This window comes from Telopea speciosissima, chromosome 10 (assembly GCF_018873765.1).
Source record: "Telopea speciosissima isolate NSW1024214 ecotype Mountain lineage chromosome 10, Tspe_v1, whole genome shotgun sequence".
Lineage (NCBI taxonomy): Eukaryota > Viridiplantae > Streptophyta > Magnoliopsida > Proteales > Proteaceae > Telopea > Telopea speciosissima.
In genome coordinates, this window is record NC_057925.1 from 13,465,390 (window position 1) to 13,481,009 (window position 15,620).

The 15,620-nt window shown below is 38.3% G+C and overlaps 1 protein-coding gene across 3 annotated transcripts; it reads left to right on the forward strand.

The window, feature by feature from the left end:
* Positions 1 to 1,637: 1,637 nt before the first annotated feature.
* On the forward strand, positions 1,638 to 7,166 carry LOC122644236 (V-type proton ATPase subunit G). Of its 3 annotated transcripts, none has more exons than XM_043837860.1 (4): positions 1,638 to 1,700; positions 3,407 to 3,500; positions 6,393 to 6,493; positions 6,795 to 7,166. In XM_043837860.1, exons 2-4 carry the CDS (start codon positions 3,413 to 3,415, stop codon positions 6,936 to 6,938), a joined length of 333 nt encoding a protein of 110 aa, XP_043693795.1. In that variant the 5' UTR covers positions 1,638 to 1,700; positions 3,407 to 3,412; the 3' UTR covers positions 6,939 to 7,166. The 3 variants fall into 3 exon arrangements, with proteins under 3 accessions (XP_043693795.1, XP_043693797.1, XP_043693796.1); XM_043837862.1 differs by having other exon boundaries at positions 1,671 to 1,692; positions 3,399 to 3,500; XM_043837861.1 differs by lacking the exon at positions 1,638 to 1,700 and adding an exon at positions 1,714 to 1,768.
* Positions 7,167 to 15,620: the final 8,454 nt, after the last annotated feature.

Genomic DNA, 15,620 nt, shown 5'->3' on the forward strand with positions numbered 1-15,620 from the left:
TGGGAAGACAACTACCAAGTCTATCATGACACTACGTCTCACGGAAAGACAACTACCAAGTCTATCATGACATCATGTCTCACGGGAAGACAACCAATCAAGGATGAGCCTTGCTACTCAGGGACTCTATCGACTACGAAGGCCACTCTATATCAACTGGGACTCTCCACACCGCCACACTCCATTATAAAAAAGAAGGTACTCTACCCCATCAACCCATCTTGAATACTATTATTCATCTGTTTGCTCAGGAGATCTGACTTTGGCATCGGAGAGTCCTAAGCCGGAATCACACCGGTTCTCCTTTGTCATCCCTTGGTTCTTTTGCAGGTTACGACACTCGAAAGGACCCTTGAACGATTTTCTGATGCAACAGGTTCATACCCTAATCGAATTGGGGAAAAAATTTCAGTTTCAAATCCTAAGGGGAAGATGAGGGCATTTTGATCATTTTATTTTTAAATTTTGGTGAATTTTTATCAGAAGGGCATTTTGGTCATTAGATACCCTGAAACTAACATTTAATGTTCCAAATTAACGGCAGGGACCAAAGTACTGCAAAGTTTTGAAAGTAGGTGGGAGTTTGCAATTAGAAAAGTTGTAAGGGGGCATTTGGACAAATGGGCATTTTTAGGAGGGCATTTGACAAAAACCCATTTCTTTTTCTTCCTTCTCCTAAGAAGAAGGAGGGGTTAAGGCATGAGAGGGAGACCGACGGGGAGAAAGATGGAGATAGGGGAGGAGATGAAAGTCGAAGTTGGGGCAAGGGAGGGAGACCGATGGGGAGAGAGATGGAGATAGGGGAAGAGAAGAGAGAGATAGTGGAGGAGATGAACGGATTTGGGAATTTTTATCGTATGCGGTTCCCTGACCGTTGCGGTTCCCTAGTGCCTCTCACAAGAGGAGGGTGGACCCCACCTGGGCAGAGTGTTCGGTCAGGTGTCCCAGGTGGGTCACACCCCCCTTTTGTGAGAGGCACTAGGGAACTGAACCGATCGGGGAACTGTAGACGATAACAAGGATTGCAACAGCTAGCGGAGAGAGAGAGAGAGATATAGGGGCTTGTGGTAAAAAACTTTTTTTTGGTAGCAATAGCACCCTCATTAAGAAACAGATATTCATTAAAGTTTTTAGCATAAAATAGTTGAAATAGATTTCTTCCGAAATAGGTGAAATGACCTCTCAACTATTTCAGGAATTCTATTGAAATTGATTTCAATTTCATGAAAATAAGGTGCAAAAATAATACCAAACACCTTTGGAAATTGAAATCACCTCTTGTAATAATTTTCAAAATTGTACCGTACGAGAGAGTAATTTTTATCATATACGATTCTCTGACCGGTGCGGTTCCCTAGTGCCTCTCACAAGAGGAGGGTGGATCCCACCCGGATAGAGTGTTCAGTCAGGTGCCCCAGGTGGGTCCCACCCCCCTCTTGTGTGGGCCACTAGGAAACCGCACCGGTCAGGGAACCGTAGATGATAGTGGTTCGACCAGAGAGTGTAAACCTTAGGAGAGGTAGAGGACCAAAATGTCATTCTTCAACAGTAATTTGGAAATTGGAACCGCTTACATGGTTAGCAGTAAAGGGTATATTAGTCAATTCAATTGTAAGACATACTCATTATAAAGGGACTGGGTATTGACTTCTTTCACCCACGATTCTGTATTAAATCTCGACAGGCGCCCGTCTCTGTAGGTACGTTCCCCTCTCAAACATCTCTTCTCATCTGAAAGAGTAAAATTTCTACTCTCTGATCGAACTCGGCAACTACCTCTCTGATCCATCTCTGTGATTATGGATTTCAACTAATTTCTTAGTTCAGTGGATTTTGATTTGTTTCTTTAATGTTGATTGGCCTTTTGTTTTTCTTATATGGTTGAAGTTTCCAGATGTATCAGAATTTTCTGAAGTTGTGATTTTGTTACCTAAGACCCTTTTTTACTTCCATTCTGCTGATCAGACTCTTCGGTTCCTGGATCTTTCAACTGGAAGTTTTGATTGAAAATTATTAGTGCATTCTTATTAGATGTGAGTTTTTATGGCCTTTTTTCGCCTAGATTCGATAAATTATTCGGGTGAATTTCTATTTGCTTTATGGGCTCTTTACCAAGTTCACTGGATGCCTGGTCTTTCTTATTTTCAGTGTTTTTAAAAATTTTTTAATTTTATTTTATTTTTGCTTGAGAAAGAGAAGTTGAATTTTGTGGAATTGGGTTTGGTTTTAGCAAAAATTTTCTCTTTCTGTCTACCCAGCACTGGGAGTTTTGATCTTTAATGGAAAACGGTGATATGAGGGTATTGATACCTCTTATTGGTTTTGAAAGTATATTTAGTTCAGTTCCTGAATTTTTTGTGGGTTTTCGTTATGGATCGGAACTGCATTTAGTTGGACCTCTAACCCCTTGTTAAATAAATATATATATATATATATATATATATAGAAAGAGAGAGAAAAACTATCATCTAATGAAACAATTAAGTATTGTCAAAATACTAGGTTAGTGTTTTAAATCAGATTTGTCAGTTCAAGGGTTTCAGTTGGATTCTTTTGTTTTGAAGACTGATTCAGTTTTACTTAATTCTTTCTTTTCTAGTTATGATTCCTTCTCTTTGGGCTCTCTGCTTGAAGTTGGCATTAAAAAGGACCTTTGCTCCTTGTGCTTTAATTTTCTTAGTTGACAATCTTACTTACAATTATTACCTTCATTTGAAATAGCAGCTTCTGCCAACATCTACTATGTCTAAATGGAAGTACATTATCATTATGAAAAGACTGCATTTTGATCCCCTAGGGAAGTGTCTGTTTTGCTTTTATCTGATAATATGTGGTCTTAGTTTCTTTATGGACTTCCAGTTTGACTATCCTCTTCTTTGTGAAAATGAAATTTATGACTATCATGCTATAATTTGTTTGCTATGGTGATGATCACCCAGGTGTGTAAATAATGAGGGCAGCACTTCATTCTTAATCTAACCAGTGAAAAACAGAGGGTATAATTCAATTAGATATATCATTGAGGTTTTTAAAAAGTCAGTCTGGTAATGAGTTGATCCCCCCCAAAAAAAATTGGTTTGTTGAGGCATTTATCCTAAAAGAAAAAATATAAATGCCAAAAGAGGTTAGTCAGGCGAGATGGATCAATCCTATCCTTTATATGCTCTAAAAATGCTCTAAGAGGCTGACCAACTAGATGAGGTCACATCTTTTTCACACCATGTACAATCCTAAATTGTTTTATTCTAGATTAATTTCTTGCTGATAGCTGCACTAATGTCTATTATTAAGGAAGACAAGTTCTGAATCCTTACGATTATGTTCTTGTTTGAAGTTTTTTTTTCCTTTTCCTGTTGATATCTTGATTAGATCTATCTTATAAGAGAATTTAATGTGGCATTTGCAGTAAGTTATGGATGCTAACAGGGGTCAAGGTGGTATTCAACTTTTGCTAGCTGCTGAGCAAGAAGCTCAACACATCGTCAATGCTGCCAGAAATGGTAACAATTTACAACTTCTAGTCTTATATCTTCTGGGTTTTGTGATATTTGATGTGAAAAGGGTACAAGTTGTTTGACAAGTCTGGACAAAACAGGGTTTAGATGAAATCTTTAGAAAATTTTTAAGTTGCCAGATTCCCAATTTATTGTTGACATGTGTTGCTTTGAGTCGTGTGAAGTTTTGGATTCTGTAATGCTAGGAAAATTTATTAACTTCCATGTCAAGGTTTTTCTTTCTTTCTTTTTTTGGTTGCTATGCCAAGGGCTGTTTAGCCCTTGAGAAAATGTAATTTCTAAATTCATGTCTGAAAAGTGCTTTCAATGTTTTTATAACAAAATATTAACTTGTGGATATTTATTGTTGCTATTTTTTAACAGGATCTGTCATCTGTGATGTCTCATTTTCCTTTTGATGAATTTTTTCTTGCTGGATGAGCCTTATGACTATATACTTGCAACTGCCGTCTTGCAAAAATTTAAATTATTTATCAAGGGCTTTTCTGGTTCTTGAGAAGATTTGTTGTTGAATATATGCCTTAACATGTCAAAGGTTATTAAGAAAAGATTTTAACTTACTGATTATTGATACTTCATTCTTATCGTTGTGGATGCTTTCCATTAATTCTATGTGAGCCTTTCCTTTTTCATGTAATTCTTCTTACTAGTGGAGACTTACAACCATGTGCTTGTAGTTGTGCTGTGCTACTTCAGTGTGCTTCAAGTGTTAGACACAATCATGCATCATATGTTTTGCACTGGGGTAACAGAATAATTTCCTTCTGAATTATTGTTACGTGTAAAATTGTCAAAACCTTTTAGGGTTTATAACTTGGCAACCCCCCCCCCCCCCAAAAAAAAAGAAGCTTCCTAAAAGTTTTTTCCTTCTAGGGTGCTATTTGTGGCTGATGAGTATTCTGCCCTGAGAGATTCTGTTTTGTTTTTGTACTTGAGAATTCAGATGGCAAAATTTTCAAAGTTTGGTTGTACACTCCCCTCAATTGTCAACCCTTTCTGGATTGGCTACTTGTTGTGTGCCCATGCATCCATTTGTAATCTCTCTGCAGAAGTTTCTAAGTTTCTTAAGTGGAGCAATACCCCAGAGAGAATGACTGGTACCGTTTTAATGGGTCTGGATTCTGAATGTGTCAGTGAAGGTACTACCTTGAGTCTTGAATTCCAGAAATATGAGATCCATGTGCTTCACAAAAATATGAGATCCATGTGCTTCACAAAAGTTCCTTAACATCATCTAGTCCTCTATTACCAGAAATTAGTAGTTTAGAAATAAAAAAGGTGGGGGTTTGCAATCCTATTATACTGAGATCTGCTTTTCTTCTAATCTACATAGGAGCCTTCTACTTCTGCTTTCTCTATTGTTCATTTATCATGGCCAAGTCACCTGTGATTTTTTGATTCGGGCTCATCACTTGCTGAACTAGACATTCTTTTCTTTTCCGTCAATGGATTTCATTCTTGTGCATCCGGGGTTCTGGAGAGGAAAACCTGTCTGCTACTACAAGGATGTCATGAATTGAGACCTGTTGGTTAATATATCATAAATATCTTTCTTCTTCCCCTTTTGATGTTAGAGAAATGTAGGTACTATTAAAGGGGTGTAATCAAAATATTTTTGTTCTTCCACTTCCTCTGTATTATGAATCTTGCTTAAATTTGAATTGGATCAAGTGGATTTAAACTTACAGAAGCAGCTTTCATCACAATCGGTCAGTACCCTTATAGTGATAGGTTTCAATGGGATTGAAACATCTTTTAACACCTTCTCTTCCCTCCTTTAAAAGGGAAGGTCTGGTATTTTTAAAAATTGATCATTAGGAAAACTATGAAAGTCAAGTTGGCATTAAGTCTGCATGTCCTTTAGTGGTTGCATGCTTGAGGTTGATACTTTTGCTGGTGTACATGTGGCAATTGACCATCTTGGTTGCTGCTGAAGCCTTACAACTGTGGACTCATTTTTTGGGTTCCCCTCGCTGCTGCCATGTGGAGATTCCTTGGTTTCCTGGGTATTTTACCATATGGGTTGCCAGGTGACCTCTCTCTGCACTTCCCTATCTTTAAAAAAAGGGCGTACCCAGTGCACAAGGCTCCCACCACTGCGGAGTCCGGGGAGGGTCATAATGTATGCAGCTTTTCCCCTGCTTCACATAGAGGCTGTTTCCCAACTCAAACCATAACCACTAGGTCGCTATGGAGCAACCTTACTGTTGCTCCGAGATCTGCATTTCCTTATGTTTACCCTACAAAAGTGTATGAGACGGTTTCAGATATAAGATCAGGAATTGCAAGTGAAGTAATACCCACACATTTTTGTTATTTGCAGTGGTAAACAAGTAACCAAATGCCCAAAACTTTGGCTAGAGTTTTTGTAGTAACTAATGTTTCAGCAGCATAAGTGGCTACTGAAGTCTCAGGAGTGGAGTGGGACTTTTCAGGCCTCATTTCTAAGCTTCCATATGAAGGTTCCTGGTTGTATAGATCTTTTTGGTGGATGGCTTGCCTAGCTAACCTCTACCTGTTCTTCCCTGTGTTGCGAGCATTTCCTGCAAAAAAGGTTGTGTCAGATGGTTTGGAATTGCTGAATAAAAATAAAGTTTTGCAGTTATGCCTACTTGCGAACTTTGCAACACTTTTTCAAGATGTTGCAGATTGTCCGGCTCTTTTTTTTTTTTTTTGGGTGTGTGTGTGGAAGGTAGTAGTTATGATCAGCTGATCAAGTACCGGGATCCTCAGGCTATGGATCTTCTTCATCTGTACCATTGAATGTTAATTATATAGTTAATATTAATGTCTTCTGCTGTCCTTGTGAATGTTTCTACTTAAATGTGATTCATGTATTTATTGCAAATTCATGCCATCTTTAATATCTGTATTCAGCGAAAATGGCTAGATTGAAACAGGCCAAAGAAGAGGCCGAAAAGGAGATTGCCGAGTTTCGTGCACAAATGGAACGTGATTTTCAGAAAAAAGTTGCTGAGGTAAATAACTAGGCCAAAAAAGACAATTTATTCAGTGAAGTTGAATCAGGCCAAGGTGGATTTACATTTATACACAAGTAGCTCATCTGCCATCAATGCCATGTTTGCATGGAGGATTTTGGTGTTATCCATGAACCACCATAAAAATCTTGATATAAATTTGAACTGGATGGCAGTTGAGAGCCATATGCATCTTGGGATAATCGACTCTTGGTCTGATATATATATATATATATGCCCACTTTTGTTCCAAGCAGGCTAACTTGAATCTATCTTTTTCCTCGACAATGGCATGAAACAGAGCAGTGGAGATTCAGGTGCTAATGTGAAGCGCCTCGAAGGAGAGACAGAGACTAAGATCAATCACCTGAAATCAGAGGCTGAAAGGATATCCCCTGAAGTTGCCCAAATGCTCGTGAAGTATGTGACAACCGTGAAAAACTAGGTGCTGTTAGATCTGTACCATTTCTATTGTGGAAATAGGCTACATGTTTTAATTTATACTTTTAGACGTGGTGTGCTTTTATTGGAACAGGAAGCCCTGATTGTTATGTTTATGTGTTCATTTTGATATTCATATTTCATCTAATGGTTCATGAGCATTGTACTTTCACCAAATAAATTACTGAATATTTTGTTTCATATCAATACTTTTTTTCTGTTCGAATGTCTATTACTAATTTGCTACTATACAGAGCTTCAAGTGGGAATGGGTTACACTTATATAGGCAGTGGCTTGCTGGCTCTTTATCTATGCTTGCTATGCATCTCACTCCTATTGCTTCAGTCTTCATTCTCCTGGATCATTAGGCCATTCCCCATTCCTAGAAGATCCCATGACCTGGAAATAAGTAAAATAAAAACTGGATTAAATCACTGTATACAGTTTTGAAATAAGTCAATTAGGCTCTGTATGGCAATGTTTCTGTTCCAAAATACTATTTCTGGGTCAGAATCAGGTTTTTTTTGTGCTTATGTGATTTTGGAGTAATTCTGTATCAACAAATATTATATGGTAAAACTGGAAAAAATTATTTCTGCCACTAGGAAAAAAAAGAACACATGTATGGATTGCATATTAAGAGAAGAATTTCTTCTATTCTATGGAGGTGGTGGTGATTCGTGAATATTGAGTCTGTATTGTGTACATTTTTGCTTTCAGTTTGTGTTTCTGTTTTTTTGGAATTCTTTTTTGGTGTTTTTCAAAACTATGCCAAATCTGTTTTTTACCAGTTCAATCCAAAAAAACGAAAAAACACAAAAAACGAACCGAACTACACATACAGGTTTTGTCCCATTTTTGCTGAAAAAAAGTACAAAAACAACAGAAACAGTTTTTTTTTCAATGTTACCATACAGGCCCTTATGGTCTATACTTGAGTAGCTAACACTAGGTATTCTCTGCGAGGAAAAAATTCCTCTCTAGCACGCCAGCCCCTCCATTGTGCATGCAACAGCTGGAGGAACATGCGGTGTGTGCCCAGGTGCCTCCACCATTGGATGCACGCTGGAGGTTTGGTGCACTAGATTCGGGTCCCCAATATTTTGAGCATTAAAATATAGAGGGAGAGAATTTTCAATATATGATGAGCCATATGATTGAGGTGGTCATACATGTGCAAAAACAAAAATGTATTCTTTATCAATGGAACAAACGAATTAGCCGGGTTTAAACCAAGGTTATTAAAAACGATTCCGAATTGGATTGGAATTGGCTGAAATAAGTGAATCGAAATCGGTCCGATCCTTGATTTTTATAAAAAATTAAGAATCGGAATCAGCTAATGCTAATCCAGTCTGTTCTGAATCTTCCGATTAGCAATGATTCAAATTGTTCGGAATTGAGATTGGTGTCAAACGAATTTGATCCAAATTAATCGGTTCACTGATCCAATTCCTGATTTTTAAAACCGTGACTCAAACTTCCATATGGCAAAGGTGTGTAGAAATCCATTTAGGTCAATTAAAGTGCAAAAATTAGTGTAAATAAAAAATCCACGAGGTTTCTTTTATACATTGGAAAGATGAAAATTCCATCCTCCCGGTGGTCATGCTACCTTAAAAAAGTGCTCATTTTTTCATTTCACTTTACGGATCTTTTTCACCTGCGGTTTCTGCCCAATAAAGTTCTTGCGGTTCCCTAACAAGGAGTGACGAAATGCCCATTCCACCCCTGATCGAATATTGCTCCGGGGTGTCCACCACCCTCTTATTAGAGGTACTAGGGAACTATACCGGGCAGGGAACCGCAGGTGATATTTTCCCCTCAATTTACTCGCTGTTGTAGATATCTCATCTCATTGAAACTTTTTTTTTTTCCCTTATGAGAAAAAAAAAAAAAAAAACTAACACAAAGATAGCAAAGTTTAGGACCTCCAAACCCACCCCAAAGTACCAGTTCTCAAGCCTAGCTTTATGCTTTGATCTCATAACCTGCCAATCCTAACCCAAATTCTGCATAGATAAACTCGTTTTGAATTAGGATTAAAAAGGCCCAACTAGACTCCTTGGCTGCATCATTAAAATTTCCAGCACAACAAAGTATTGGAAAATCTAAGGAAAATAAGGCACCGCTTGATAACCTTACCCGGTGTTTCTGTTCTTGAAATGTGCTGGGAAACACCAAAACATTTATTTGTTTCCCAACACATTTTTTTTCATTTTCTTTGCTGAGAAACCGTTTTTTACCCACTTGGTAAACCTGTTCTGGAAACGTTTTCAGAAGACAATTGAACACCATTGGTGCTTGATAAAATCTGTTTCTATTCTGAAAATGTGATCAATTTTAATAATATTTATCTTGAATAATATACTTTAAATAATAAACATTGCAATTAAAAAATATCTTCCCTATTTAATATTAATTACGATAATGCAATTTCTTTATCAATTATACCAAAAAAAGACTTGTAAAATTCTTTTCTCTTACCAACCTTAGCATAAAATTAAAACATCTCATTAACATAACCAAAGTAAGTATAAAAAGATGTCAAATTTCAAAGATGCCATTAAAATTGGGTTCTTGAGTGGATTAGTGGCATAACTAACTATGCTATGAACAGTTGAATAAAGAGGGCCTTGATGGACTCGAACCACCATCCTCTTGAAACATGCTCATGTTCCAAGTGCTCTACCAATTTGAGCTAAAGGCCCATCAAATTGTCAATGAATTAACACAACAGATTAAAGATGGTTAGGAAGGTTCAGGTTCCATTACCTTGATGGCAGAATCAACTCACTTACAAAAGAATAAGAAACGTGATAGAAGCAAGATTGAAGAAACCTAAAACCATTGAAAGAAGGAATCCATGGATGCAAACAATGTGGATACATGAACCTCACCCAAAACGCTTGCACATGATCTGAAGGTCATCTCTCACCAACAATGTTGTTTTATATCCAAGAACCCTGAATAAAAGTTATCAAGGAAATGATAATAGATTATCTCCATGCCCCCATAACTCTATTCTATCACTTGACAAACTCTATTTAGGTTGCAATTTTTACATGTGAGCACAGAGAATTTGGAGTCTACCTGTCCATAAATTTGGACCCCATTCAGAATTGCCACATGGCAAAATTTGGGGGTATCAACGCAGGCCACTCTCGTATCAACCCGATATTCTAAAAGAATCAAACCCACATCAATATCCTTTTTTTTTGTGGGGGGGGGGGGTGGCAAAGACGAGATGCAAAGTACATAACAAGACATGAACAAGGTCCGCAGATTTCTTCCTGATCATCAACAAGATGCTGATGAGAAGACAAAGAGAGAGAGCATCGGATAAGAGTCAATTCAGGATATGGATGGTTGAGGAGACGAGATATAAATATTAGAACTTAGAAAAATATCCCTCAATGCATTCAGTTATAATAATGCACTTAATTGTGGGTTTCTTGCCCAATTATCTACATTGAGTTAAAAAGTTTTGTACAAAAATGTAATGAATGATTCCTGCGAAGCCACATTTGAGCTTCAAACAGACCAATTAAATGTTTGGAACAATAACAAAATTATAATAAAAAAACTATGATCATGAACTAATGCATTATACTTTTATGTTGACTAATTGTGAGTAATGATATGCAAGAAAAGAAGGAAAAAAATAAAAATAAAAAATCAAAGTAACCATCTCAAATAGGAGTTGTCACTCAGTACAATGATATGAAACTCTACTAATTGTTTACCACAAAAAAAAGACTACTTGTTGGGGTTATCTCCAATTTTTTCCAGTTAGATATGTGGAGTGAAGCTTGATGTGAATGCATAGGGATAGGGATCTGAGTTAATACAAGTAGAATGATAGAGATGACCTACTTAAATGGCACTAAGAGGAGATGCAGATCTTTTTCTGTTCAAGTTTCTAGCACTGGCAGAATTGAAAACAAAGCTTAAAACTACAATTAAATTAGCCTGAACGGATTACAGAGAGAGAAATCACATTTAAATTAAAAAAATATATCTATTAATCACAAGAAACAGTTGAGAAGGCTTACAGAGACTCAACTAACTCCGAAAACCAGACAGGGAAAGGTAAAAAAAAAAATAATAAAACCAAGATCCAAGAGTAGAGTCTATCAAACCAGAAATTAATCATTCATAAGCAATACAACTGTTCAAATCCAACCCAACAAATCCGATATGGAGGAATAATGAAAAAACACAACACTAAAAAGTTTTCTAATATCAGAAATCACAAATTAGCAAATCTTTATCACAAAACACTACAGATCTCATAAGTTTCTTCAATTAAAATATGAAAAAGAAAAGAAATTGAGAAGAAAAAATAAGCCCTGAGATCTTGAACAGGGGAGGCAGAGGAAGCGGAAGAGGAAGAGGCCCAGCCATGTAGCTCTATTGAGATCTTGAGATCTTGGGTGGGTTACTCTTTCTTACATGGATTCTCTTTCTTCGTTTCAGGGATTCAAAATGGTTTTCTCCTTGTACTGTGGGTTTAGAACAGAAAGAACGACAGAGAGGGAGAGAGAGAGAGAGTGAGCGAGAAAGCGAGTTGAGAAGAGAGAGAGAGTGAGTGAGCCATAGAGAGATGAGCAAGAGAGAAGTTGCAGATTGACACAGAGAGAGTGACCTAGAGAAAGCGTAGTTGTGACAGAGAGTGAGAGATAGCAAGAGATAGATGAGTTACCTTGAGATTTGCAGGTTGCCGCCGAAATCCCTTCAGATCGTCTGTAGGAGAGCCTCCAGAGAGCGACAGAGCGAGAGAGTGAAACTAGGGAGCTCCGCCGTGAAGGTCTTTTTGTGAGAGTTTGTGAGAGTGAAAGAGTGTATAGGTTTTGGGGGGTTTGGGTAATCGATTTTATCGGGCACACTTTTGGTCCAAATGTGCTGAGCAATGCAGAACATGTTGGACATGTTCTGTAAAAGGTCTTCTGGGGAATAGAAATTATGATTTATCCATCAGAGAACAATTTCTATGGAATAGTGTTTATCAAGCACTTTTTAGGTGTTTTTGTGTTTCTCAGAATAAAAAAACACCAGAAACTGATTCTGGGAAGGTTATCAAGCGGTGCCTAATTATCTCCAATTCTCTAAAACTGCCGCACTGCACACTTTAGAGAATTGGAGAGAATTAAAATCCAAAATCTAATGCAATAGTTGCAAGAGCATTAAGATGTCAACCTTACAACAAAGGTCAACCTCAAAGTAAGATATGGGAAAGGAGTTTGGAAAGAGAGATAAATCCCTGATCCTTTGTTGCTAAACAGATTTATTAATGGAATCCTCGACAATAAAAGGTATTACAAGAGTCAAAGTATATCCAAGAGGAGACAAAAGATGGAAATCCATCCTCCCAAAAGATCTGGTTGTGTTGAAGCACCAAAACTGGCAAGAGTATTAGCAACAAAGTTGCCCTCCTGTAGAGTGTGTTGGAATTTCACTGTCACTAAGAGCCAAGGCTAATTGCCTACAGTCTTCTACAAGATGTTAAATTCTCAAAGATGTTAAATCCCTGATCCAATTCGACATATTTGTCAAGATAACAAATGAATTAGGTTGGCCACTTTCCATTCTTTGGCTTGCTAGACTTTCTAAGTCGGAGTCTGAGGCTTTAGGTTATACACATGTTTATCTTAATCAGTAAATTCATTTTCTACCAAAAAAAAAAAAGGAGGGGGGTGGGGGGAGATTAGGTTTAACATTCCGATGCAAGACTTGGTTACGATGTATCTAGATAAAAATACAGATAAATGGAAAAAACACTGAAAAACCAATGAGACTCATGTTGTAAATAAGTAATTTTGCACTGGTAGAGCAAGATAGGCCTGCACTGCAATTTTAAATCAATCTTTTATTTTTGCTTGTATGGACTTTGGTTTCACAAGGACTGGCGCAGGAAGAAGAAATAAAAGGAATTCTATTAGGACTATGTCTCATCTAAGGCTTGACTAACCTGAAATTGGAGATCTGGACAGATTGTGAAGATGTGGTTCGATGGCTTACAAAGGACTTTTTAAATTGGTCATGGGAAATATTTACCTTTTTGTGGGATATTCACTCTTCTTTAAAGCACTTCTCTATTGTAAATATTATTAAGAATGATAAGTCTCTTATTTCTGTGGCTAATGATCTTGCTACCTCTGCTCAATGTAATCAGCAAAGTACGGTTGTCAAAAACAATGTATCCTCCTTTTTATTTAATTAAGCTCTTTTATTCTCATAAAAAAAAAGTAATTTTGACAAAATGAAAGAAAAAACCCCAACAAAGTTTCAATTATCAAATACTCAATCCGTAATCCAAGAATTGAAGAAAAAACCCTAACAAAGTTTCAATTATCAAATACTCAGTCCGTAATCCAAGAAGTCTAGTAGCGCATAATCTTTTAGTGATGTCACAAGAAAGAAATAAATGCCAAGTGACCAAGAGGTTTCAACATATTTTCAAGGTTTCCAAGGTTTTGTTGCTCCAAGTTGCAGCGGTCTGGTTTCGCGGATCCAAGGTGCAGTGGACTTGTTGAGCTACAGACAAGACTCTCGCAGCAAAGGAACTGGTATTCCTGCTCCAGCAGAAGCTCGAATGAGGTGGTGGCTCCGGTGGCGGCCGAAGTGGCCAGTTCTTGAGGTCTCGGTCGCCAGGATCCCACGATCTACGCACAAGAGCAAGATCTCGCTGGCCTCCAAGATCTTGATCACCAAGGCTCCATGACTGAACCAGAAAGGGGGGAAAAACAGAGGTGATGAAAACCAACTTGTCCCTGTTGTTCCGCGATCGATCACCAGTGTGGTAGCTGCGCTCTGTCGTCGACAAACGCATGCCACCTTCGCCGTCACCCTGACTTCCATTTTTCCTCGATCGAACACCATACTGGCCCTAATCGGTGGATTGGGGTCTTGACCGTCGAAATCCCATGACCCCAAAATCAGAAAAGGGATCCAGATCTTTTCTCTCCCTTTCATGCCGTGATTTTGGTCGATAAGAACAAATGGGTATGAATACGTGCCTGGATCAAAGGGTTGCAGAGCCTGCTCGATGCCGATGGTGCGAATTGCCATATCTGCCGAGAAATCCAGGGGAAGCCTGAAGGATTGTGATGCCGCATAGAATACGATGGAGGGTTGTGATGGAGTTCGGCATGACGGTAATGAACAATCTTCAGAGAGCTGCGACACAACGATCGGATGCTGGGCGATTGGTTCTTGCGTCGGTTGTTTCGGCGCCGGCTGAATCTGTTCGACTCGACCGATAAGAGGGTGGACAGTATTCACGACGCCGGAAGCCGGATCCGATTCCACGAGCGCTGAAACTAGTGGGGTTTGGTTCAAGGCAGCCGGAACCAAAGCCGTGGAGTCGGCATGTGCATCGTCGTGCTCCCTAGGAATCGACACACCTTCACCTTCCACTGTATCAAGATAGTAGATCCGCTCGAGCTCGGTGGCGATTGCAGTCTCAAGAAAATTGAGGAACGGCGATGTCGGATCGTGGTGTTTCCAGTAAAGAAAAGAACGGACCAAACTGTTGTAATGAGAGAAGAGACCCATGGGGATTAAGGGAATGAAAGAGGAAGGGCAACGAAATGGTAATGGAATGGTAGGGGGAGGTTCAATGAAAGCACCAATGTTATGAACCTAGATCTGGGGAGGAAATGATCCGGCAGGTCGGACCAATGTTACGTCTCTGTGACAGAGAATTGGAAAATAGACGAAGGAGAGAGGGGACGAAGGAGAAGAAGGGAAGAGACAGAAGAAGAAGCCGAAGAAGAGACAGAGAATTGAGTGGAGATTGAGAATTAACTATTCATTGTCTCTTACATGGGCTACTCGCCCTATTTAACCATCTATCCATTTTGCTTATCCATCTAATATATTTACCCATTTACCCCCTAACATTTTAACCCAACACCATAACCCATCATCTACCTATGATCATAACAGCTTTCATTAGAGTCTCGTTACAGCCATGAATGGTTTCAAACAAGAGGAAGAAGACGAGGTATGAGGTTAGGATCTCTGAAAAATAAAAGAGGAATAGAATAGGGCATGGGATCTGATAGTGCGAGACAGAGTTGGGGTCTTACCTCGTGCTACTCCAGGCCATGAATTGCAAAACTGAGTGGGAGAAATGGACAATTTCTCTGAGTTTGATTCTTCCCCATTCGTGCCCTGCAATTTTTTGTATTCTTTTATAAAAATACTGTAAAGGAGATGCAGTAGGAAGAAGACGAAGAGGGGTGGGGGCGGCATTGTTTGGTCACTTAGAGGAGCAGAATGGTGGGGCGGGTGAGGTTGAAGGAGTAAGAAGAAAGAAGGGTACGAGGTTAGAGATGAGGTTATTATTATCTTTTTATTGCATTTCTAACACCGTCAGCCAATATTGGTTGATAGAATCTTTTCATTTTAGGGGTGGTGAGTGTCATTATTCAATATGTAGGGGATGGGACTATTATTAAGGTGTAATATAAGGGAGGGGACAACAATTTTCCCAAAAAGAAACTTTTGTAATGATTATTCCATGTGACTATATCATTAATTTCAAATCATATCATATTTGGTTATTAAATTTCACTTTACTTTACATTCATTTCCCTTTGGTTTAAAAAGCATTAAAATTACATGCAAAATGTATCATTAATAAATATGAAGAAATTTAAGTAATTTATACAATCACAT